This window comes from Stegostoma tigrinum, chromosome 10 (assembly GCF_030684315.1).
Source record: "Stegostoma tigrinum isolate sSteTig4 chromosome 10, sSteTig4.hap1, whole genome shotgun sequence".
NCBI classification, from domain to species: Eukaryota; Metazoa; Chordata; class Chondrichthyes; order Orectolobiformes; family Stegostomatidae; genus Stegostoma; species Stegostoma tigrinum.
Genome location: NC_081363.1, coordinates 14,110,273 through 14,135,946, shown reverse-complemented (window position 1 = coordinate 14,135,946; position 25,674 = coordinate 14,110,273). Strand labels below are relative to the sequence as shown.

At 41.5% G+C, this 25,674-nt stretch overlaps 1 protein-coding gene across 3 annotated transcripts in view; it reads left to right on the top strand.

Annotated features, from left to right (window-relative positions):
* Nucleotides 1-25,674, top strand: part of ak7b (adenylate kinase 7b) — an 87,314-nt gene that overhangs the window by 2,236 nt on the left and 59,404 nt on the right. For all 3 annotated transcript variants that reach the window (XM_059649018.1, XM_048537755.2, XM_048537756.2), the window contains exons 2-3: nt 5,625-5,804; nt 10,963-11,071. In XM_059649018.1, the coding sequence (XP_059505001.1) occupies nt 5,625-5,804; nt 10,963-11,071 (289 nt within the window). The remainder of the gene's footprint in view (nt 1-5,624; nt 5,805-10,962; nt 11,072-25,674) is intronic.

Below are 25,674 nucleotides of genomic sequence, written 5' to 3'. Positions count from 1 at the left end.
TGAAGGGTCTAGGCCCGAAACATCAGCTTTTGTGCTCCTGAGATGCTGGTTGGCCTGCTGTGCTCATCCAGCTTCATACTTTGTTATCGGGGTGCTCTGAAGTTGTGCAATAACATCTCTGAACAAGTTGATTAGAAAAATGCGTTAAATACAAATAAAAATTAGAGGCATGGAGTGTATATTGTAAGTATAATGTACAGAAGTGTATGTGTGGACAAAGGCTCGATATGAGGGTTTGGCAGGGAGTAAGTAATCGTGTATTTATGAAAGATAAGTTTGGGTGTGAGGGGTAGGGTAAGTATTTTTCGAGGTAAGCATGTGTGTAGGGGTGCCTGTATGTGTGGTGATAACGAACAAGTGTTTTTGTGTGGAGGTCAGTAAGTGTGCGTGATAGGGACACTGAGTGAGGGGTGAGGGTAGGAGGGTGTTATGTGTTGTGGGGGTAAATATGGTTGGAGCGTATGATTGTGTTGTGAGGGGCATAAGCGTACCTTTTGGAGTTTATTGTGTGCATGTGTGTGTGTTCAGGATACATCTGTGATGTATGAGTTAAGTAGATAAGTGTTCATTATGAGTGTGTGTTGTTAAGTGTGTGGGTGTGTAAGCCAAGGTGCTTGTGTAGGCAAGTTTATTTCTAAGTGTGCATGTATTTGTGAATGCACATGTAAATGAAATTGTGCTCACACATGTACGCAACTCTAGTTGGATAATTTCCAGAAGGTTTTGTAATATATTGTCTAACAACCTCCACACCTTCGACAGAATTATAGCTGCCAACTCTGATTCGAGGTGATTCCCAGCCAGTGACTTGTGAACACATGACACTCTAAACGCATTGTATTTGCCAGGCAAAGGTTTGGTTACCCCCAGCATTGAGTTTCAAGCTAGTTGCTGTCACACGAAGAGTTCAGCGTCAGGAAGCTATCTGCTGTTTTCATCATATATATGGACATGTTTTGCCGTCACTTTCTTTCTGAGGTTTCATTTTCTTACTGGATCTATAACTCATGTCCTCCATTTGTTTTTCTGATTCTTGGACTTGCTGATAAAGCTTGAGAGTATTCCCAAGTACGGTGATACTCCTCAATATTACTGAGAATTGTGGTGGTAACCTCTATAAATTGATTTAAATTATTTGATTTATTTATAGTCACTTTTTTGGTCACAAAATATAGTAAAAATTGTCCTAGGCCACCACTGTTCAGTGCTACTGTGAAACACAGAATATAAAGGCAGAAAAATAAAGAATAAAGCTCAACTTTACAGTCCTTCATGTTAACTTCTCAGCCATGGGCCTGGAGCGGCTAGCATCAAGTCCCCTCGCCACGCTGCCAGTACAAGAATCACCATTCTTCAGCTCCATCGATGCCGCCACCAACACTTATCCTTGCTGGACCTTGCCAATGCATTTGTCACCAATGCTGCTGGGTCCCACACTGGCCCAAACTTGACTCCGTTGCTGCCAGCAAGAGTCCACTCCAGGCCCACCTTGCTGATGCCACCAGCTCATGTATTGGGCCCAAACCCGCCTCTGCCTCCATGAGTCTGCGCTGGATGCAGATGCTATGGGGAACCCAAACTCGCCACTTCTGCAGCAGCCACAAGATGGCGCTGCACTTACCTCACCAACAATGCTGTCATCGTTGATACTATCGCCCTGACCAAGCTCTTCACAATTAAAAAGAAAAACAATGAGAAATGAGAAAAAAAAGAAAGAGGAGTGTGCAAGACCTGGGCTCAGGACTCCAACTGTGTCACCATCTCGCATTTGCGAAAGCACTGGAAATCTGGCTTGATCAATAACACAGAAACTGACATACACCCCTGCAGGTACAAGCTTCATGAGGTACTCTGATCTGAGTCAGGGTTTCACAGGACAAAATGCTGGCAAATGGGACTAGATTTATATAGGATATCTGGTCGTCATGGACGATTTGGTCCGAAGGGTCTGTTTTTGAGCTGTATATCTTTACGACTCGAAGTGAGATTGTGAACTCAGTCTGAGCTTCACAGCAACTTCCTCAAAGTTATAACCACTGTGTTCCTGCGCTAACAGACAGGTCCTGAAGAAGGGTAACACCAGAAACGTTGACTTCTCCTTTCCTCTAAATGCTGCCTGACTTGCTTTGTTTTTCTAGCTTCCTGTATGTCTAACAGACAGGTACCTGTTTTCATACACCTCACTTCTCACTGAAGAGTCACAACGATTTTCAAGCCTCAAATCAGGGCCACAGTAGGAAAACCTTTGGGAAGCACTGAACTATTCATCTTTATGTTGCCATTCTTGGATGTGGAATATTGTGCCCCATTCACCAAATCACATTAAAATCTCTCCAATTCCCAGTGGCACAGTGCCATATACTTCTGTTAGGAAGTCTTAGGATCAGCAATAAAATTTTAACAAAAGAGCCTGAAGACTGAGAAGTGTTGAAGTAATAAATTGATACACTCAGTTAAAATACAGTGGGCAAAAAACAAAGAACAGCACACGCTGGAAATCCGAAATAAAACAAATTATTGGAGAAGTCAGCAATTTCTGTTTTGTTTAAAATACGGTGGGTATCATCATTAGAATTTACATCAAGGTCTGAGGGAGGAGGCAGAGGAGATTTACTAGATTTACCCCTCTACCAGGGGCATGGCGTTTCAGATACTTGGCAAAACTGAGCCATTTTCTCAAAAGCAGTTTGTATGAATGAATAATGCATTCAAAATCATGAAAATTTGGCGTAAGTAAGGAAAAGTGTTTGAAGTGCCAGGCATGTTCATAATCAAAGGGCTCAAATTCAAGGCAATTGACAAGGGAACAGGTGGATATTTCCCTGTGTGTGAATCTAAAATTAGGGCCATAGTTAATAAATAAGAGTTCTACCATTTAAGACTGAGATGAGAAGGATTTTCTTGCAGAAGATTGTTAATCTGTGGCATTCTGTACCCTCGAGAGCAGTGGAGGCTGTGGCATTGAATAGATTCCTGGCTGAAATAGACATATTTTTGAACTATACGGGAATCAAGGGTAATGGGGGGAAGTTAAAGTCATTGTCTAATCAGCTATGATTGTATTGAATAGTGGAGCAGGTTTGAAGGACCAAAGTTCCTACTGCCGCTCCTTTTTTTCATTTATTATATTTAGGATAACTGGGTGCCAGAATACATGAGAAAGTGTAAAGGCTTCACTGTGTAAGAGGAGAAACTTTGTAATGTGTAAAATATAGAAATGATGGATCAAAATAATAACTTAATGTGAAACTACAAGAGTAGTACTATTGGAGCAGGCTCAAAGGGCCAGTTGACTATTCCTGCTGTGGTGTTCCTAAGTTCTAAGACAAATTTAGGGCTGATGTTTGGAAAGTTTCACATTAAGCTAATACAGAAACCAGGGCAGTGGTGGTAACATTATTGGAATCAGTTTGAGAAACATTTGGATTGTACCTGGGAAACATGTATTGTCTTTCCTGATTGATGAAATAAGATGTAATGAATGGTGCTCCTTATTTGTACCTAGCTTTTGATTTGTGAACTTCATCTACTACTGTATCCCTCCAACATTTTTCACAGCTGTTCCTGCATTGTATCTTTAAGCATGAGCAAAGCAAAAATACTTTAAAAATGTTTAACGAACAGTCTTTAGATAGTTGGAGCTGATTTTATTTTAACCTGATCATATCATAAAAGTAACTAATTGATAGTTTGGCAAGATAGTTTCTGTGTCCAGGAAAACAAGGAACAGATACTTTGAAGAGAGCATAAAGATGGAGGTATGAGAGTGGCTGAAAATTGGGTTGGGTGTAGTCAATCCGATACTACTAGTTTTACCACACTTTGGCAGCAGCTAAATGCTCTTCTACAGGTTTCAATGTATGAAAGTTCTGCTTTTAAACACTTCCATAATGAAACATCTACCAAATTGACCTTTGCTATGATTGCCAGTGCTGAAAGTGAACAATGCTGTTGGAGATCTGTACAAAAGCACTTCTTTGCTTTTAAATCTTATTTAGATTCCATCAGCAGTTACAATCTGTAACTCTTCCTAGGGTAAACCATATAAAATACTTTCTAGTCCCCAGTTGTGGCATTGTGTCCAGTCCTGGGCACCACACTTTAAGAAGGATTTATAGGCTTTCCAAAAGCTATAGCCGTGTAACGCAATAGCTTACCTCTTGGTCCAGAATGTTTCCCAAAAAATTCATTCCCCTTCTCACGCAGCACAGGTGTCCAAGCAATGAAATTCACTATGTCCAGGTTGACAGGGCTGTTAAGAAGGCATGCAGTGTTTTAGCTTTTATTAATAGAGGGATCGAGTTCCGGCACCAAGAGGTTATGGTGAAGCTGTACAAAACTCTGGTGCGGCTGCACTTGGAGTATTGCGTACAGTTCTGGTCACCGCATTATAAGAAGGATGTGGAAGCTTTGGAAAGGGTGCAGAGGAGATTTACTAGGATGTTGCCTGGTATGGAGGGAAGGTCTTACGAAGAAAGGCTGAGGGACTTGAGGCTGTTTTCATTAGAGAGAAGAAGGTTGAGAGGTGACTTAATTGAAACATATAAAATAATCAGAGGGTTAGATAGGGTGGATAGGGAGAGCCTTTTTCTTAGGATGGTGACGGCGAGCACGAGGGGGCATAGCTTTAAATTGAGGGGCGAAAGATATAGGACAGATGTCAGAGGTAGTTTCTTTACTCAGAGAGTAGTAAGGGTATGTAATTCTTTGCCTGGAACTGTAGTAGATTCACCAACTTTAGGTACATTTAAGTCGTCATTGGCTAAGCATATGGACGTACATGGAATAGTGTAGGTTAGATGGGCTTGAGATTGTATGACAGGTCGGCACAACATCGAGGGCCGAAGGGCCTGTACTGTGCTGTAATGTTCTATGTTCTATGTTCTATGTTCTATAGAAAAGATTTCCTAGAATGCGTTCAGGTATGAAAGATTTCAGTGTTACAGATAGACTAGAGAAGTTTCTTCCCATGTCTGCATGGGTTTCCACCAGGCACTCTGATTTCCTCCCACAGTCAAAGGATGTGTAAGTAAATGGATTGGCCAAGCTAAGTTGCCCATAGTGTCCATGAATGTGCAGGCTAGGTATTAGCCATAGGAAATGCAGGGTTACAGGGATAAGGTGAGGGGGTGGGTCTGGGTGGGATGCTCTTCAGAGGATAGGTGTGACTTGATGGTCTGAATGATCTACTTTCACACTGTAGGGATTCTGTGATCAGAAGTTGGGATGGTTCTCCTTAGAGCAGGGAAAGCAAAGAGAAGATTTGATAGAGGCACTTAGATGAATGAATTAGATTGAGTAAATAAAGTGAACTACTTCTGATAGTTGAAGGATTGAAATGAAGCGGATACAGATTTAAAGTGATTGCCAAAAGAACCACATCTATCATAAGGAAAATCTCTATTTAATGCCTGAAAGTGTGGCAGACACAGATTCAATAGTAACTTTCAAAAGGGAATTCAATAAATGTATGAAGGAGAAGTTGCCGGAGAGGAGAAAGAGCAGAGGAATCGGAATGGCTGTTCAAATGAACTGCTGCAGACTTGAACTGGATAATCTGTGCTGCACTATTGTATGGTTATATGAATTCAAAAATTAAATTCTGATATCTGATTCATTTCTAGTACCTATCTAACTGTATGGTTGGAGCATCGTTGGAGGCACCAGTAGAAGATGAAGAACAGATTGAGGAAGAGAGTGATTCAGTCAAAAGTCTTCCAGTAACCAAAGGGACATACCAGGTCGTGGGAACACTGGGAAATCCTGATGCCCAGAAGCCTGATTTTGCTTTTGAAGCCTTCTCTGTAAGTCCCAAAACTCACTTTGTAAAATAAAAATGTTTATAGAACTATCATTTTAAATATTTCTCACTGTCTTAAAACAAAGTTTTTAAAATTAGGCAAAGAAAAGTGTGTATATTCATGATTCCTTGCCAGGTCACTAAATGCTTGGGATATAACAAAGTAGATTGTCAAAGCAACTCATCTCAATACACAAAGGGAAATAAAACATTGCTGAACATTTACAAAAGCTAATCAGAGTTTGAACTGTGCAGAGGACATTGAAAGTCTGCAGATAGATATAAATAGATTAAGTGAGTAGGCAAAGGCCTGGCAAATGGAATACAATGTTGGTAAATGTGAGGCCATCCATTTTGGCAGGAATAACAGCAAAATAGACTATAATTTAAATGGTGAAACATTGCAGCAGGCTGCTGTGCAGAGAGACATGGGTGTCATTGTGCAAGAATCACAAAAAGTTGGTTTGCGGGTGCAGCAGGTTATTAAGGAGGCAAATGGAATCGTCTGTCATTGCTAGAGAGATGGAGTTAAAAAACAGGGAGGTTATGCTGCAGCTGTATAGGGTGCTAGGAGGCCACACCAGGAGTACTGTGCACAATTTTGGTCTTAAGAAAGAATTTACTGGCACTGGAAGTGGTGCAGAGGTTGATCACAGAGTTGAGAAGATAGGCCTATGAGGAGAGATTGAGTGGACCAGAACTACAGTCATTGGAATGTAGAAGAATAAGGAGGGATCTTATAGAAACATATAAAATTGTGAAGGGAATAGATAAGATAAAAGCAGGGAAGTTGTTTCCACAGGCAGGTGAAACAGGAACTGTGGCACATGGCCTCAAAGTAAGGAGGAGCAGATTTAGGACTGAGTTGAAGACGATCTTCTTCACCCAACCTGTTGTGACTCTGTGGAATTCCCTGCCCAGTGAAGCAGTTGAAGCTACCTTGTAGAATCTTTTAAGGCAAAAATAGATCAATTTTTGAACCGTACAGGAATTAAGGGTTATGATTAGTGGAGCTGAGTCTATGAAAGACATCAGCCACGATATTAGAATAGCAGAGCAGTCTCAAAAGGCCAGTTGGCCTCCTCCTGCTCCTGTTTCTTATGTTCTTATATGTTCCTTTTTTCTTACAAAAGTCAGTCATAGGTTAAGGTCTGAAATATACCTTCATCAGAACTAGTGCACAAAGGCAAAGGAAGATACCTAATCCCAATGTTCTTTGTGAGGAGGCAATGACCTAGTGGCATTTTCACTGGTCTGTTAACCTAGAGACCCAGATAATGTTCTGGGGACCCGTGTTTGAATTCCATCATGGTAGGTGGTGGAATTTGAATTCAATAAATGTCTTGAATTAAGAGGCTAATGATAGTCATGAATTCAGTGTCAATTGCCAGGAAAAGCCCATATGGTTAACTAATGTCTTTTAGGGAAGGAAACTGCCAACCTTATCTGGTGTGGCCTACCTATGACTCTAGACCCACAGCAATGTGCTTGACTCTTAACTGCCCTCTGGCCAATTAGGGATGGGCAATAAATGCTGCCTGGCCAGCAATGCCCTGATCCTGTGAAGGAATAAAGAAAAAAAACGCAGCTACATTAGAGTTTAACCGGCTTCCTATATTTGACTTAGATCTCCCGTTAGATATCTTTATTCTTTTGTTTACTTACAACAGCACTATTTTGTCCACTTTGCCTTGCCTGATCTCCAGCTACTATTCTGCTCTCCGCACTCTATTGAGCTAACCTCATTGCTTACATAAAAGGGATTTCTCCAACCTTGTTTTCCAAAGTTTCCTCAGTGGCATTCCTAACTCTAGATTACATAGAGTTAGGGTTACCTGCTATCTGGAATGTCATGTCTTTCCTTACAAACCTTTGTTAGTTCTCATTCCCTCACCATGTTAACCTCAGCATCTTCTATAAATGTCTCTGCTGGTATCCTTTGCTCTTCCAACTTTAGGCTTTTGAGTGTTCCTTATTCTCTGCTGTGCCATTATGCATTGTCAGCAAGTTCCAGCTTTATTTAAGATTTCTACCATTCCAGGTTTTATTTTATTGACTAATTCTAAAAACAGCTCTTCGCATTAAGTAACAACACAAAATCTCTAAAATTGATAGTATGGTACAAACTCTGACAAACTGAGTTTCATAAAGGCAAAAGAGAAAGTATATAATGCAGTGAAGGGCAGTGGGAAGCCAGAAGATTGAGAAGCCTACAAAGACCAAAAAAAACAATAAAAGAAATAAGGAAGAATTAGATTAAATAAGCTAACCAGTAATATGAAAGAAGATTGCAAGAGTTTCTTTAGATATATAAAGGGCAAAAGAGAGGCAAAAGTGGACATTGGACCACTGGAAAATGACACTGGAGAAGTAGTAATAGGGAACACAGAAATAGCTGAGGAACTGAATAAGTGCTTTGCTTCAGTCTTCTCTATGGGAGACATGAGTAACATTCCCAAAATTCAAGAACTGGGATTGGGGGGTGCAGAGGTGAGTCTGGTGGCCATCACCAAGGAGAAGGCGCTAGAAAAACTGAAAAGTCAGAGCATGGATAAATAAACTGGAACAGATGGACTACACCCCAGAGCTCTGAACGAAATAGCTGAAGAGATAGTGGAGGCATTAGTGGTGATCTTTCAGGAATCACTAGAGTCAGGGAACATCCCAGAGGACTGGAAAATTGCTAATGTAACCTGTTCAAGAAGAGTGTAAGACAAATGTTGGGAAATTACAGGCCAATTAGCCTGACTTCGGTCGTTGTAAGATTTTGGAGTTCATTGTGAAGGATGAGATTTCTGAATACTTGGAAGTGCATGGTAAAATAGGGCAAAGTTAGAATGGCTTCATCAAAGGGAGGTCGTGCCTGACAAAACTGTTAGAATTCTTTGAGGTAACAAGCAGGCTAGACCAAGGAGAGCCAATGGACTTCCAAGGCTTTTGACAAGGAACCACACAGGAGGTTGCTATGTACAATAAGGGCCAATGGTGATAGAGGCATGGATAGAAAATTGGCTGTCTGACAGAAAGCAGAGATTGGGATTAAAAGTGCCCTTCTCAGAATGGCAGCTACAAGGGTCAGTGTTGGGACAACAACCTTTCACTTATTACATTGATGACCTAGATGAAGGAACTGAGGATACTGTAACTAAGTTTGTAGATGGAACAACAATAGGTGGAGGAGCAGGTAGTATTGAGGAGGCAGGGAGACTGCAGAAGAATTTAGACAGGTTAGGAGAGTGTGCTAAGAAGTGTCAGATGGAATACAATGTGGGAAATTGTGAAGCCATGCACTTTGGTGGGAAGAATAGAGATGTAGACAATTTTCTAAAGGAGGAGGAAATTCAGAAGTGCAAAGGGACTCAGAGTCTTATTCCAGAATTCTCTTGAGGCAAATTTGCAGGTTGAGTCATGAGTTGGAAAGGCAAATACAATGTTGGCATTTATTTTGAGAGGAGTAGAATATAAAAGCAGGGAATGTACTTTCGAGGCTTTATAAAGTTCTGGTCAGACCACATTTAGAGTATTGTGAGCACTTTTGGGCCCCATACCTCAGGAAAGATTCAGTGGCCCTGGAGCAGGTCCACAGGAGGTTTAAGAGAATGATCCCAAGAATTTAAGGCTTAACATATAATGTTTGAGGATTCTGGGTCTATACTCGATGGAGTTTAGAAGGATAGATGGGAGGATCTGAATGAAACTTACATACTAAATGGCCTGGAAAGAGTGGATGTTGGGCAGATATTTCCATTGATAGCAGAGACTAGGACACAAGGGCACAGCCTTAGAGTAAAGAGAAGACCCTTTACAACGGAAATGAAGAGAAAAACAATTTTAGCCAGAAAGTGTTGAATGTATGGAATTCATTGCCACAAAAGGCTGTGGAGGCTAGGTCATTGAGTATATTTAAGACAATGCTAGAAAGGCTGTTGATTGTCAAGGGGATCAAGGGTCACGGGGAGAAAACAGGAGAATGGGGTTGTGAAACTTATCTGCCATGATTGATTGGCGGAGCAGACTCAATGGGCTGAGTGGACTAATTTCTGCTCCTGTGTCTTAGGGTCTTATATCTTATAGATTCATCCGCTTGTCCCATTTTGTTTCCTTTCACTTTGTAGTTTTAATTTTTCTTTATCTTGTTTTTGTACAGCATAGTTCTCTTGTTCATACCTCTTCAATGTGCATCTTTTATTTCTTTACTTGTCTTGTTAATGCTCCCTCTTGTTTGTACCTTTCTCATTAAGTCTATCAGAGGCTTTTCCCTTTTATCTTCTTTGCACCCTCCAGCCTTTCCCTTCCTTTGTACTTGCTTTGAATCTGCTACATTTCTAACTTTTCCCACTATGAATCAACATGGGATGTTAATACTTTGGTCCTCTGTGAGTGTTGCCAGACCTGCTCAGCATCAAAAACAATTTCTATTTTTTTTCAATTTTACATTCGGTATAGAAATAAATGCTGGCCCAGCCAATGATGCTCACATCCTATGACTGAATAAGAACAAACATTCCCTAAATTAGCCATTTCTACCTACCCCAACTCACTTTCATGCCTCTGTGTTTAGAAATGACTATGTCTATCTTGGTTTCTATTCCAGGCCCCTCTGCTGGAAAGATTGTGTGTGTTGACACTATGTGAGGCCAGGACTGAGCTTGACTATGATGTCAGAACTCATATAACACTAGGTTATAATCCAACAGATTTATATAAAATCGCAAGCTTGTGATTTCAAATAAACCTGATGGACTGGAAGTTGGTGTTGCGTGACCTCTGACTTTGTCCACCCCAGTCAAATACCAGCACCTCCACATCTTGACTATGATGATTAATAAGATTTGAAGTGAAGAGTGAATAAAATTGAGTTGAGTTGGCAATGCGTACGTACCTGGAGGTACAGAAAAGAAAACAACGGATTTAAATTTCCATTAAAACAGTGTCAAGATATTGTTCAATAATGCAGAAGATATTGCAAAAGTAAACTGCTAGTCTATGCACCCAAAATAATCACTTTTCCCTTTAGACGTTAATTATAAATAAGATTTAGAGAATTGACTTCTTACACATTTGGTAGGGTTTTTTTAACAAAGGTAAAATTATGTTCATGGCTGAGAATCATTTTATGTGGACATCTGTAAAAACATAGTTTATTTTTCACATTGTTTTAGTTTAGTTCAAGGGACCAACTATTGGAGTATCTTCTGGACTGTGACATCATCATCTATAACATCACAGAAACACCTGAGCAAATTGATGAAGCCTCATGGACAGTTTCAGGTTCTTATTTATCACTTCCTTTTTCAACTATAATTATCTGTCATCTGCTTAATGTCTTTCACATTTTTAGTTCCCCAAATGATCAGCGTTCCATCAAGATCAAAATAAAAATCCTTGTCTTAGTTACCTCTTGGAGAAGATGTTAATGTTTCATTTGTTAAAGAAATGGTGTGCTGCATTTGATAAAACACTCAAAAGGGGGCTTATATCTTCCCTGACTAATTCAGAACAGAACTCCTGCTAGGTTTTGCAAAAACAGAAATTGCTGGAGAAACTCAGCAGCGTTTGGCAGCATCCATGGAGAGAAAGCAGAATTAATATTTTCAGCCCAGTGACCCTTCCTCCTATATGTCCTCTCCTTAGAAACCTGAAACACATAAATGGAGAATGGTACAGTTGAGATATGTATTTAACCTCTTGTCAGTGAGATTTATTCCTGTAGAGGACACCAATTTAATACACCCAGCCATGGTGTTTAGATTATGTCTTAAGTAATTGATTTGATCTGGTGCATCATCTTCAGTATTGGCTTCACTTTATTCGTTTTCTGTAAATATATAATGTACATATATGTTACAGAAACAGTAGGAACTGCTGATTGATAATGTATATGTCTGTTACAGAGACAGTAGGAACTGCTGATGCTGGAGAATCTGAGACACTTTCTGAAGAAGGATCTAGACCCAAAAAAGATCTTTTTCTGATGAAGGGTCTAGGCCCGAAACGTCAGCTTTTGTGCTTGGCTTGCTGTGTTCATCCAGCCCCACACTTTATTATCTTGGATTCTCCAGCATATGCAGTTCCCATTATCTCTAGACCCAAAACATCAGCTTTCATGCTCCTCTGATGTTGCTTGGCTTGCTGTGTTCATCCAGTTCTACACCTTGTTGTCTCAAATGACCAAATGCAGATGAATACTTTAATCATTGATAATTCTCGTGGAATGCACTTAGGTACTCTAAATACCCTTATAAAAGAGCATAGGTTGGAACATATAATGATACAGTTTTATTTTGGCAATTATTTTATTTGCCTACTAGTGTTAGTGAGCGTTGTAGAACTTATGAAACAATTCTATCTTTTACCCTTAGACAGCCAACCAGCTCAGGGAAATATCTTCAATAGCTTTATCAATAGAATATGAACTATAACTTCGAGAAAAAAGTACCAACATAAATATATTTGCATGAATATAAAACTATGAACCCTCTACACATGCTTTTAATTTTTAGTTTTTTCTTCTTATTGTCTCATTTTCCCCTGCCACTTGTTTAAATTGAAAATGAGACTTTTAAAATCTTTTACCATTCAATTACTAGCTATGGGAGGGATTTTTATCAGTAAGAGTTTTGACAATTGAACGCTAGTTTTAAAAGCCACCGTACCAGTCACTGAACAATACCTACTTGCAAGATGTGGAGAGGCGCTTCCCAGATATGATGACAATCACATAGGATATTCGAGAAAGAAACATTCATAAGATCACCAGGATAGATTTTCTGATATCAAATAATAGGCATCTTAGTACCTCTGATGCACTTCAAAATAGATACGATGTTAGTCAACATGAATCTGAAATGAAACATATTTTTCCTTGTTTACACAATTACGCATAACTCCAAGGCTAGTTGCAGTGTTGGTGAAATCCAAAGAGATGCATACAATTAATCAAATGGTGGGATTGGAAGCCCAAAATCCTTGCAACTTTGTAAAAGACTTGAAAGGCTTGAGAACTTAGGAGCAAGAATGGACCAGTCGCCCCTCAAGCTTGCTCTGTATTAAGATTGTGGCTGACCTAATTGTGGCCTCAGCCACTTTCCTATCTGGTTCCCATTGATATCAAAAATCTATCCAACTCTGTCTTGAATAACTTCAAAGATGTAGCCTCTAATGCCTTCTGGTGAAGAGAATTTCACATACTAATGACACGCTAAAAGAAAACAAAACTTCACAGAGTCATAGCTGACCATGGTGCCCACTCAGCTAATTCCAACTGTCCACATTTGGCCCATATTCCTCTAAACCATTCCCATCCATGTACCAGTCCAAATTTTTCTTAAATGTTGCAATTGTACCTGCCTTAACAACTTACTCTGGCAGCCCGTTCCATACACGCACCACTCTCTGCAGGAAGAAGTTGCCCCTCAGGTCCTTCTTAAATCTTTTCTCTCTCACATTAAACTTACGCCCTGTAGTTTTCAATTTTCCATCCCTGGGAAAGAGATTATGTACATTCATCCTGTCTATGCCCCTCATGATTTTACACACTTCAGTAAAGTCACCTTTCATTCTCCTACGTTCCAAGGAATAAATTCCTATCCTAGCCAACCTCTCCTTATAACTCAGGCCTACTAGTCCTGTCAACATCCTCGTAAATCTTCTTTGCACACTTTCCACTTTAACTATGCCTTTCCTATAACAGAGTGACCAAAAGTGTACGCAATACTCCAAGTGCAGCCTCACCACGATTTATACACCTGTAACATAACATCCAAACTCCTATACTCCATGCCTCAACAGATGAAGGCGAGCATGCTAATTGCCTTCTTCAACACCCTGTCCACCTGTGACGCCACACTTTCAATGGACTAGGTTCTTATACTCCTAAATCCTTCAGTTCACAACGCTCCTCAGGACCTTACTGTTGACTGTATAATTCCGACCTTGGTTTGAGTTTCCAGAGTGCAAAACCTCACATTTATTTGTATTGGATTGCATTTGCATCAGCCCACTTTCCCACCTGATCAAGATCCCTCTGTAATTTTTGATAACCTTCCTCGTTATCAACGATACTTCCTAATTTTGCATCATCTGCAAATTTAATAAGCATGCTTTGTACATTTGCATCCGGATCATTTATGTAAATAACAAATAACAAAGGCCGCAGCACTGACCACTTTGGCACACTACTACTCACAGGTTTGCAATCCAAGAAATAACCTTTAACCAGCACCCTCTGCTTCCTACCATCAAGCCAATTTTGAATCCAATCAGCTTGCTCTCCCTGGATCCCATGAGACCTAACCTTCATGACTTTCTGCTGTGCGGGACCTTGTCAAAGGCCTTACTGAAGTCCATATAGACAGCATCCACTGCCCTGCCCTCATCTATCCTCTCGGTTACTCTTCAAAAAATTAAGGGATTTGTGAGATGTAACTTCCTGAGTACAAATCTATGCTCACTATCCCTAATCAGACCTTGACTATCCAAATATTGGTTGATCCTGTCCCTCAGTATCCTCTCTAATAACTTACCTACCATTGATATCAGGGCTGTAGTTTCCTGGCTTGTCTTTCCTACCTTTCTTAAACAATGGAACAACATTAGCCAGGACCTCTGTCCCAAAGAGAGACCTCATACACTTAGACTATGTTCCCTTTTTTAATCTCCCCCACAGAAGAAATGTCCATTTGATACTCACCTCATGTGCCCTCAGGATCTCATAAATTTCAATAAGAGTACCAATGGATATAGGCGCTATCCTTCCAATCTTTCTGCATAAGATAACTCATTCATCCCTGGAATGAGTTGAGTGAACTTTCTTTGAACAGTTTCTAACAAAATAACATCATTTTTCAAATAAGGGGGCCAAAGCTTTACATAGCTTACTGAATATGATCCCACTGAGTTCTTGTCCAACTGCAGCAACACTTCCCTACTTTTACATTCAGACTCTGGTGTTATGTCATTCCATTCCCCTTGTAATAAATGCCAACATTCCATTTGCCTTACTAATTAACTTGTACTTCTATATGAATTTTTGGGATTCACGTATCAGGTCACCCAGTTCCCTCTGAATCAGAGTTCTCCAATCCCTCTATTTTTCCTGCCAAAATGCAGGCCAGAAATCTCTAGGCCAGAAACGTCAGATTTCCTGCTCCTATGATGCTGCTTGGCCTGCTGTGTTCATCCGGCTCCACACTGTGTGATCTCAGATTCTCCAGCATCTGCAGTTCATCCTATCTCTGAAACCATTTCTCCATTTTCCTCCTTCAGATAGCTAACCAATCCCTTATCCAAACTACAATGTTACCATGATACCGTGTAGTAGCCATTATTGTAACTCATTAACAAATGCCTTTTGGAAATCCAAGAGCACCCTTCCTGCACCTCAATTGTTACTTCCACAAAAACTCTAGTGAACTGGTTAAACATGATTTTCTTTTCACCAAACTATGTTGACTCTGACTGATTAGATTATGTTTTCATTAGTATTGTGCCAGAATCTCCATAATAGTTTATTTTAGCAATTTCTGTATGGTGGATATTCGACTAATTGGCCTATAGTGTCCTGCTTTTTGTTCCCCTCCTTTCCTGAATAAAGGTATTGTGTTTGCTATTTCCAACACATTGATACCTTTCCAGAATCTAAAAAATGTTGTAAGATTATAACTAGTACATCTTGTAGCTCTGCAGTCACTTCAAGACCTTTGACAAGAATTCAGTCACACAGAAAGTCAGAATTATCCAAAAGCAGTCTCGCAGTATTAACATTCATCCAGAGATAAAATGTTTATAACAGCAGAATTGCTGTTAATGGCAGTCTCCAAAGTAGTCAAGGCTACAAAAAACTCCAACAACAGAAGGCTGTTGAAAATATGAGGTGAAGGAGCCAAGTTAAGGAGTGTCATAGTGGCTCAGTGGTTAGCATTTCAACATCACAGTACCAGGGACTCGTGTTTGATTCCAGCCATAGGTGACTGACTGTTTGGAGTTTGCACATTCTCCCCATGTCTGTGTGGGTTTCACTGGGTGCTTCTGTTTCCTCCCACAGTCCAAAGATGTGCAGGTTTGGTGGATTGGCCATGTTAAATTGTCTGTAGTGTCCAGGGATGTGTGGACTAAGTGGACCAGCCATGATAAATGCAGGATTATGGAATAGAGTGGGGATCTGAGTCTGGGTCGAATGCTGTTCGGAGAGTCAGCACACACTAAATGGGCTGAATGGCCTCTTTCCTCACCATAGCAATTCTGTGATTAAGTTAAATAATAAGTGAGCTGTGTTAGCAGGTTGTTTAAGGGTCTCAGGAAGAGACAGTTACTGAAGAAAATAGCATTGAATGAATGCAGAATTTTGCCAACACGAAACCAATTATCTGGTAATTGAGCAAAGAGCTTTAAAGTGTGGTCTGTAAACTGAGTGCTGGTAAACATGTTGTTGAGAGTAAAATGGTCAACTTTTTCTCTTTTTGATATTTGCAATGAACTTATTTCAAGTAGTTTGATATGGTGTAATATAGTTTGCATTTTTCTTTTGTTTAATAAACTCTTATGTTCTTGTGAATATGTTGAGCAAATGACCACGAAAGTAAACAAATAGTAAAAAAAATTTATACCTATCACTCTGGGATCTCACTTATCCAATATTACCATCTGCTCATATTCTCTCATACTCTACTTTCTCCCTCTTTGAGTCATTCTTTGCTGGTTTTTAAAATGTAACCAATCTTCTGACCCACTAATATATGGAGATTTATAGTTTATTTTCTTCAGGTTAGCCATTTTCTTTAGTTAAGGTCTCTTCCTGAGACCATTAAACAACCTGCTAACGCAGCTCAGTCATTATTTAACTTGAGCTCCTTAACCTCATATTTTCCACACCCTTCTGATGGTGGAGTTCTCCGCAGCCATGACTGCTGGTTTTTAAAATCTGACCAATCGTCTGACTCAATAATCTCTGCAGATTTATAGTTTTAATTTAATTTTATATTTAGGAATGTATTTTGAGATAGTCATGATGGATGCATGAATTCATCTAATTTCCAATCTTTCTTCTGTTGATTTCAATTTGACTATGATTGGGATCTTACTATATTACTATTATCCAGGTGTATAGATTATATAAAGTCTATAATCATTTTCTGTCTTGGATGTTGGAGTCTTAAAATCAAGCCTTTCATGAAGCACAAATTAGGTAAATGCAGTAATCTCAAGAGTGGTTTGTAGGGCTGGCAAAGATTATAGAGAAGGAAGCGGCAAAACCTTGGGCAAATTTCAAAGCAAGTATGAGAATTTTAAAATTGAACAGTTGCCTGACTGGGTGTAAGTCAAGAATGGTAGGGGAATGAAGCTTGGTGCAAGTTAGGATACAGACAGCAAAGCTTTAGATTAGCTTAAGTTTCTGGATGTTGGAATGTGGAAGACCAGTAGAGTTAACATTTCAACTGCAATGTGACTTCTTCAGAACTGCTGCTTTTCTCTCTCTGCAGATGCTAACACTAACCCCAGCCCTAACCCTAATACGGAGTTTCTCCAGCACTTTCAGTTTTCATTCCTGATTTTAATCACTCCATAATTGGTGACTATGTCTCCAACTGCCTTGGATCTAAACTCTGGAATTACCTCCCTATGTCTCCCTACCAGGCTTTTGGTCATTTGCCTGATTTACTGTCTTATCTGACTGAATATCATATTTTGTTTGGTAATGTTTCTGTGAAACCTTGGCTGGGGGATGAGGGGTGGGGGTGGGTGGGGCAGGGGGGAGCAGTAATCATGTTAAAGGTGTGAGGTAAATGCAAAATTGTTGTTATTTCTATATTCCAAGGCTATTTCACTTGTAGGCGATGCTATGAGCATAACGTTTTCTGTCTTCATAGAACATAGAACATAGAACAGTACAGCACAGAACAGGCCCTTCAGCCCACAATGTTGTGCCGACCATTGATCCTCATGTATGCACCCTCAAATTTCTGTGACCATATGCATGTCCAGCAGTCTCTTAAATGACCCCAATGACCTTGCTTCCACAACTGCTGCTGGCAACGCATTCCATGCTCTCACAACTCTCTGCGTAAAGAACCTGCCTCTGACATCCCCTCTATACTTTCCACCAACCAGCTTAAAACTATGACCCCTCGTGCTAGCCATTTCTGCCCTGGGAAATAGTCTCTGGCTATCAACTCTATCCATGCCTCTCATTATCTTGTATACCTCAATTAGGTCACCTCTCCTCCTCCTTTTCTCCAATGAAAAGAGACCGAGCTCTGTCAACCTCTCTTCATAAGATAAGCCCTCCAGTCCAGGCAGCATCCTGGTAAACCTCCTCTGAACCCTCTCCAAAGCATCCACATCTTTCCTATAATAGGGCGCCCAGAACTGGACGCAGTATTCCAAGTGCGGTCTAACCAAAGTTTTATAGAGCTGCAACAAGATCTCACGACTCTTAAACTCAATCCCCCTGTTAATGAAAGCCAAAACACCATATGCTTTCTTAACAACCCTGTCCACTTGGGTGGCCATTTTAAGGGATCTATGTATCTGCACACCAAGATCCCTCTGTTCCTCCACGCTGCCAAGAATCCTATCCTTAATCCTGTACTCAGCTTTCAAATTCGACCTTCCAAAATGCATCACCTCGCATTTATCCAGGTTGAACTCCATCTGCCACCTCTCAGCCCATCTCTGCATCCTGTCAATGTCCCGCTGCAGCCTACAACAGCCCTCTACACTGTCAATGACACCTCCGACCTTTGTGTCGTCTGCAAACTTGCTGACCCATCTTTCAATTCCCTCGTCCAAGTCATTAATAAAAATTACAAACAGTAGAGGCCCAAGGACAGAGCCCTGTGGAACCCCACTCACCACTGACTTCCAGGCAGAATATTTTCCTTCTACTACCACTCGCTGTCTTCTGTTGGCCAGCCAATTCTGTATCCAAGCAGCTAAGTTCCCCTGTATCCCATTCCTCCTGACCTTCTGAATGAGCCTTCCATGGGGAACCTTATCAAATGCCTTACTGAAGTCCATATACACCACATCCACAGCTCGACCCTCATCAACCTTTCTAGTCACATCCTCAAAAAACTCGATAAGGTTTGTAAGGCATGACCTACCCCTCACAAAGCCGTGTTGACTGTATTTGATCAAGCCATGCTCTTCCAGATGGTCATAAATCTTATCCCTCAGAATCCTTTCTAACACCTTGCAGACGACAGACGTGAGACTTACCGGTCTATAATTGCCGGGGATTTCCCTATTTCCTTTCTTGAAGAGAGGAATTACATTTGCCTCTCTCCAGTCCTCAGGTACGACTCCAGTGGAGAGCGAGGATGCAAAGATCTTCGCAAGTGGCAAAGCAATTGCATTTCTCGCTTCCCAAAGCAGCCGAGGACAAATCTGATCCGGGCCTGGCGACTTGTCAATCTTAATGTTTGACAAAATTTTCAGCACATCAGCTTCCTCTATCTCTATCCATTCCAGCATGCACACCTGCTCTTCAAAGGTTTCATTCACTACAAAGTTGGTTTCTTTCGTAAAGACAGAAGCAAAAAACTCATTTAGGGCTTCCCCTACCTCCTCAGGCTCCACACACAAGTTCCCTATGCTATCCCTGATCGGCCCTACTCTTTCTTTGACCATTCTCTTATTCCTCACGTAAGTGTAAAATGCCTTTGTGTTTTCCCGGATTCCTTCTGCCAAGCCTTTCTCGTGCCCCCTCCTGGCTCTCCTCAGACCATTTTTGAGCTCCTTCCTTGCCTGCATGTAATCCTCTCTAGCTGAACTTGACCCTAGCTTCCTCCACCTTATGTAAGCTACCTTCTTCCTTTTCACTAGAAGCTCCACCGCTCTCGTCATCCAAGGTTCCTTAATCTTACCCCTTCTTGCCTGTCTCAGAGGGACATATTTACTCATCACTCCCAACAACTGTTCCTTAAACCATCTCCACATGTCTATAGTTCCCTTACCATGGAACAACTGCTCCCAGTCCATGCTTCCTAACTCATGTCTAATCGCATCATAGTTTCCTCTTCCCCAATTAAATATCCTCCCATTCTGCCTAATCTTCTCCTTCTCCATAGCTATGTAAAATGTGAGGCAGTTATGGTCACTATCACCAAAATGCTCCCCCACCACAAGATCTGATACCTGCCCCGGCTCGTTTCCGAGCACCAAGTCTAGAATGGCCTCTCCCCTCGTCGGCCTGTCAACGTACTGCGTTAGGAAACCCTCCTGAACACACCTTACAAAAACAGCTCCATTCAAATCTTCTGCTCGAAGGAGGTTCCAATCAATATTAGGAAAGTTAAAGTCACCCATTACAACAACCCTACTGCGTCCACACTTTTCCAAAATCTGCCGACCTATGCTTTCTTCAATCTCCCTGCTGCTATTGGGGGGCCTGTAGTAAACCCCTAACGAGGTGACTACTCCCTTGCTGTTCCTAATTTCCACCCATACTGACTCAGTAGGCAGATCTTCCTCGACAAAGGAAGCTTCTGTAGCTGTGATACCCTCTCTGATTAGTAGTGCTACACCCCCTCCTCTTTTTCCCCCCTCCCTATTCTTTTTAAATGTTCTAAACCCTGGAACATCCAGCAACCATTCCTGCCCATGAGAAACCCATGTCTCTGTTATGGCCACAACATCATAGCACCAGGTACTGATCCATGCTCTAAGTTCATCACTTTTATTCCTGATACTCCTTGCATTGAAGCAAACACACTTTAACCGATCCCTTGGTTCCTTCCCAGGAAAATCCTTCCCACTAGCTGGTCTACCTCTTGCTACTGCCTCACCTGCATCAACGCTCACCTCTGGTATACAGCTCAGGTTCCCACCCCCCTGCCATACTAGTTTAAACCCTCTCGAACTACTCGAGCAAACCTTCCACCCAGGACATTGGTCCCCTTCCAGTTCAGATGCAACCCGTCCTTCTTGTACAGGTCCCACCTTCCCCAGAAGGCATGATTCAGGACTACCTAGAAAACAAAAAAGCACTCATTTGACAGGGTAATAAATATCTTTTTTAAAAAGAAATGTAAAGAACACCAGGTTGTAAAGCAAACATCAGAAACTTTGAAATCAGTTCAAAAATTGGACAGCCAATCAAAGAAAAGGAATTTCCCTGTTTAATCATGGCATCCATCGTCATATCCATCCCTCTCCATTTTATCCTTTCTTCCTTCTCTCTTAATTTTCTTTCCTTCCAACCTTTTGTTTTCCCATTTTTCTCCTCTTGCTCTTCCTGACACTCTACACACTTCCATTCCACTCAAAATTCTTACACCTTGTCTTTTGTCAATTCCGTCTTTCTTGTCCTTCTCTCCCTCGATTATGTTTTCCCATCTCTTTGTTCCTCTTCTCTCCCATCCTTCTTCTTCTTCCCTTTCCTTCTGTCAGCTTTTCATATGTAATCTTTTCCTCTTCTGTCCTCCCATTGTTCTCATCAACACTATCTTTACCTTCCATCGTCATTGTTCCCTTTTCTGTCCTGGCCTCTTCTCTTAATTTGTGCCAAGGATGTAAATAAAAGGTAGTTACTAATAAGTCCATTAAAGAATTCAGGGGAAACTCATTGATACAGAGAATGGCTTGAATGAGCATTTGACAACAACATAGAGTAGCTACTGCAAATTATACAATATATTTAAGGGGACGTGTATGTGGAAGAAGTGTATAGAAAGATATGCTGATTTTTCAAATTCATTTTGTGGGATTTGGGCATCGCTGGCTGGCCAACATTTATTGCATGTCCCTAGTTGCCCTTGAGAAGGTGGTGGTGACCTGCCTCTTGAACTGCTGCAATCTACCTGTTGTGGGTTGACCCACAAAGTCATTGAGGGAGGGAATTCCAGGACTTTGACCCAGTGAGAGTGAAGGAATGGTGATATATTTCCAAGTCAGGATGGTTAGTGGCTTGGAGGGGAACTTGCAGGTAGTGATTTTCCCATGTATCTGCTGCCCTTGGTCTTCTGGATGGAAGTGCTCTTGGGTTTGAAAAGTGCTGCCTGAAGATCTTGGGTGAATTTCTGCAGTGCATCTTGTACATAATACATACTGCTGCGACTGAGCTTTGGTGGTGGAGAAAGTGGATGAGTGTAGATGTATTGCCACAAGCTGGCTGCTTAGTCCAGGATGGTGTCAAATATCTTGAGTGTTTTTGGAGCTGCCCCCATCCAGGCAAGTGGTGAGTATTCTATCACACTCCTGACTTGTGCCTTGAAGATGGTGGACAGGCTTTGGGAAGATAGCAGGTGAATTCTGCTCTAAAGTATTCCTAGCCTCTGACAAGCTCTTTTAGCCACTCTGTTTATGTGGCAAGTCAGATTGACTTTCTGGTAAATGGTAACCCCTAGGATGTTGACAATGTGGGATTCAGTGATGGTAACATCATTGAATGTTAAGGGGAGGTGGTTAGATTGTCACCTATTGATGATGGTCATAGCCTGGCATTTGTGTGATGCAAATGTTACTTGTGACTTGTCAGCCCAAACCCGGATATCGTCCAGATCTTGTTGCATTTGAACACTGACTGCTTCAGTGTCTGAGGAGTTGCGAATGGTGCTGAACATTATGCAATCATCAGCAAACATCTCCACTTCTGACTTTATGATGGAGGGAAGATCATTGATGAAACAGCTGAAGATGGTTAGGCCTAGGACACTACCATGAGGAACTTCTGAAGAGTTGTCCTGGATGACTGATCTCCAACAATCATGACCATCTTTCTATGTGCCAGGTATGACTCCAGCAACTGGAGAGTTTGCCCACCGATACTCGTTGATTCCAGTTTTGCTAGGTCTCCTTGATGCCACACTCGGTCAAATGATGTCAAGGGCGATGATTCTCACCTCACCTCTGGAATTCACCTGTTTTGTCCATGTCTGAACCAAGGCTAAAATGAGGTCAGGAGCTGAATAGCTCTGGCAGAACCCAAACAGAGCGTCACTGAGCAGGTTATTGCTGAGTAGGTGGTAGCACTATTTTTGAGACCTTCTATCACCAAACCAAAAGAACTATGGATGCTGTAAATCAGAAACAAAAACAGGAATTCTTGGAGTTCTGAGCAAGGGTCACTTGACCGGAAATGTTAACTCTGATTTCTTTCCACAGATGCTGCCACACCTGCTGAGCTTTTCCAGCAATTTCTGTTTTTGTTCCCTTCAGTCACTTTACTGGATGACCAAGAGTAGCCAGATGGGGTAGTAATTGGCTGAGTTGGATTTTCATGCTTTGTATGTACAGGACTTACCTGGACAATTTTCCACATTGTCAGGAAGATGCTAGTGTTGTAACTATACTGGAACAACTTGGCTAATGGAATGGCAGGTTCTGGAGCACAGTGGCCTAGTGGTTAGAGTTCGGCACTTTCACCGCCACAGTTCAGGTTTGATTCCAGATCAACGAATAAAAGCTCAGTTCTACTAGTTTATCGTATTGACAGCACTTCTGATTGATTTATGGGGCAGCACAGTGGTTCAGTGGCTAGCATTGCTGCCTCACAGTAGCATGGACCCAGATTCAATTCCACCCTTGGGCAAACGTATGTGGAGTTTACACGTTCTCCTGTGTCTGCATGGGTTTCCTCCCACAGTCCAAAGATGTGCAGGCTAGGTGGATCAGACATGCTAAATTTCCCATAGTACCCAGGGATGCAGAAATTAGGTGGGTTATAGTGGGATGAGTCTAGGTGGGATGCTCTGAGTGTTGGTGTGGACTTGGTGGGCCAAAGATACGTTTCCATACTGTAAAGATTTGATTCTATCAAGTCTTTAGTACTATTGCTAGAATATTGTCAGGGCCTGTAGCCTTTGCACTATCCAGTGTCTCCAACTGTTACTTGATATCATGTGGAGTGAATCAAATTGGCTGCATACTGATATCTGTATTGCTGGGTCCACTGGAGGATGCTGAGGTGGATCATCCACTTGGTTGTTCTGGCAGAGACAACTGCGAATACTTCAGTCTTATTATTTGCAATGTTGTGCTGAGCTGTGCCCTCACTGAGGATGGGGATATTTTTGGAGCCTCCTCCTCCAGTGAGTTGTTTAATTGTCCACCACCATTCATGACTAGATGTGGAAGAACTGCAGATCTGATCTATTGGTTGTGAGATAATTTGGCTGTGTCCATCATTTGCTGCTTATGCTGTTTGGCATGCAGGTAATCCTGTTTGGTAGCTTCTCCAGGTTGATGCCTCAATTTCAGGTATGCCTAGTGCTCCCCTGGCACACTCTCCTGTACTCTCCATTGAAGCAGGGTTGATCCCCTGGCTTGATGGTAATGGTTGAGTTGGGGCTATGCTGGGTCATGACAGATTATGCTGGAGTACAATTCTGGTGCTGTTGATAGCCCAGTGTCTCATGGATGCCGAGTCTTGAGTTGCTAGATCTCTTTGAAGACTGTCCTATTTAGCACAGTGACAGTGCCATACAACACAATAGAGATCGTTCTCAATGTGAAAGTGGGACTTTGTCTCCACAAGGACTGTGCGATGCCTGCACTTACCGATATGGTCATGGACAGATGCATCTGCAGCTGGCAGATTGGTAAGGATGAATTGAGTATGTTTTTTCCTCTTGTTGTTGATTCTGTCACCACCTGCCATAGACCCAGTCTAGCAGCTATGTTGTTTAGGACCCAACCAGCTCAATCAATAATACTGCTGCCAAGCCACTCTTGGTGGTGGACTTTAAACTCTTCCATCCAGTGTACATTTTGTTCCCTTGCTATCCTCAGTACTTCCTCCAAGTGTTGTTAACATGGAGGATTACTGATTCATTAGCCAAGGGAGGGCAAGACGTGGTAATCAGCAGGAGGTTTCCTGACCCATATTTAACCTGTAGCCATGAGACTTCCAGGTAACTCCTTCCAGACTATATTCCACTGTGCTTCCACCTCTACTGGGTCTGTCCTGCCAGGGATATCCAGGGATGGTGATAGTGGTTCTGCGACATTGCCTGTAAGGTATGATTCCATGACTATGACAACGTCAAGCTGTTGCCAGTTTTGGCACTAGACCCCAGATATTAGTAAGGAGGACTTTGCAGGGTCAATAGGGCTGTTTATGCTGTTTTCTTTTCTGGTGCCGAGGTTGACGGTCAGTGCTCCATCCATTTTCATTTCTTTGAGACTTTGTAGCGACTGGTACAACCAAGTGGCTCGCTGAGCCACTTCAGAGGGCATATGAAAGTCAACCACATTGTTGTGAGTCTGGATTCACACATAGACTAGACCATGGAGGATGGCAGATTTCCTTCCCTGAAGGACATTAATGAATCAGACAGGTTTTTCTGATGATCGACCATGGTTTCATGGTCATCAGTAGATTCTTAATTCTAGATTTTTAAAATTGAATTCAATTTCTACCAACTGCCGTGGTGAGATTCAAACTTGTGTCCACAGAAGCTAAGTTTCTGGTTTAATGGTCTAATGGTAATACCACTAAGCCATGAAGTGGGATCGGGGGAGGCATATTTGGAGCACAAACACCAGTTGGGTTGACTGGCTTGTTTCTGTACTATACCAATCTATGTAGTCTATGTAAAGCAAATTATAACTACTGAGACATAATTGTGGGCAAAGGGTATTTTAATTTTGCCTGACCTATTTCCCAAATGGTGACAAATGTGACGACCTAATGAAGCATCTCACACTTCTTAAATTCATTAATGTGATTTGGCCATCATTAGCTCGACCATCCCAAATTGGTCTGCAGAAGGTGGTGGTGAGCTGTTATCTTGAATCTTTGTAGTCTTAGGTGTATAGGGACACCCAATATGATGTTAGAAAGAGAGTCCCAGGAGTTTCTAGGTAGGAAGGTAAATAGCATGGATGACACAAAGAGACCAGAGAGGTTATGAATGGGCAAAAGCTGATGATCT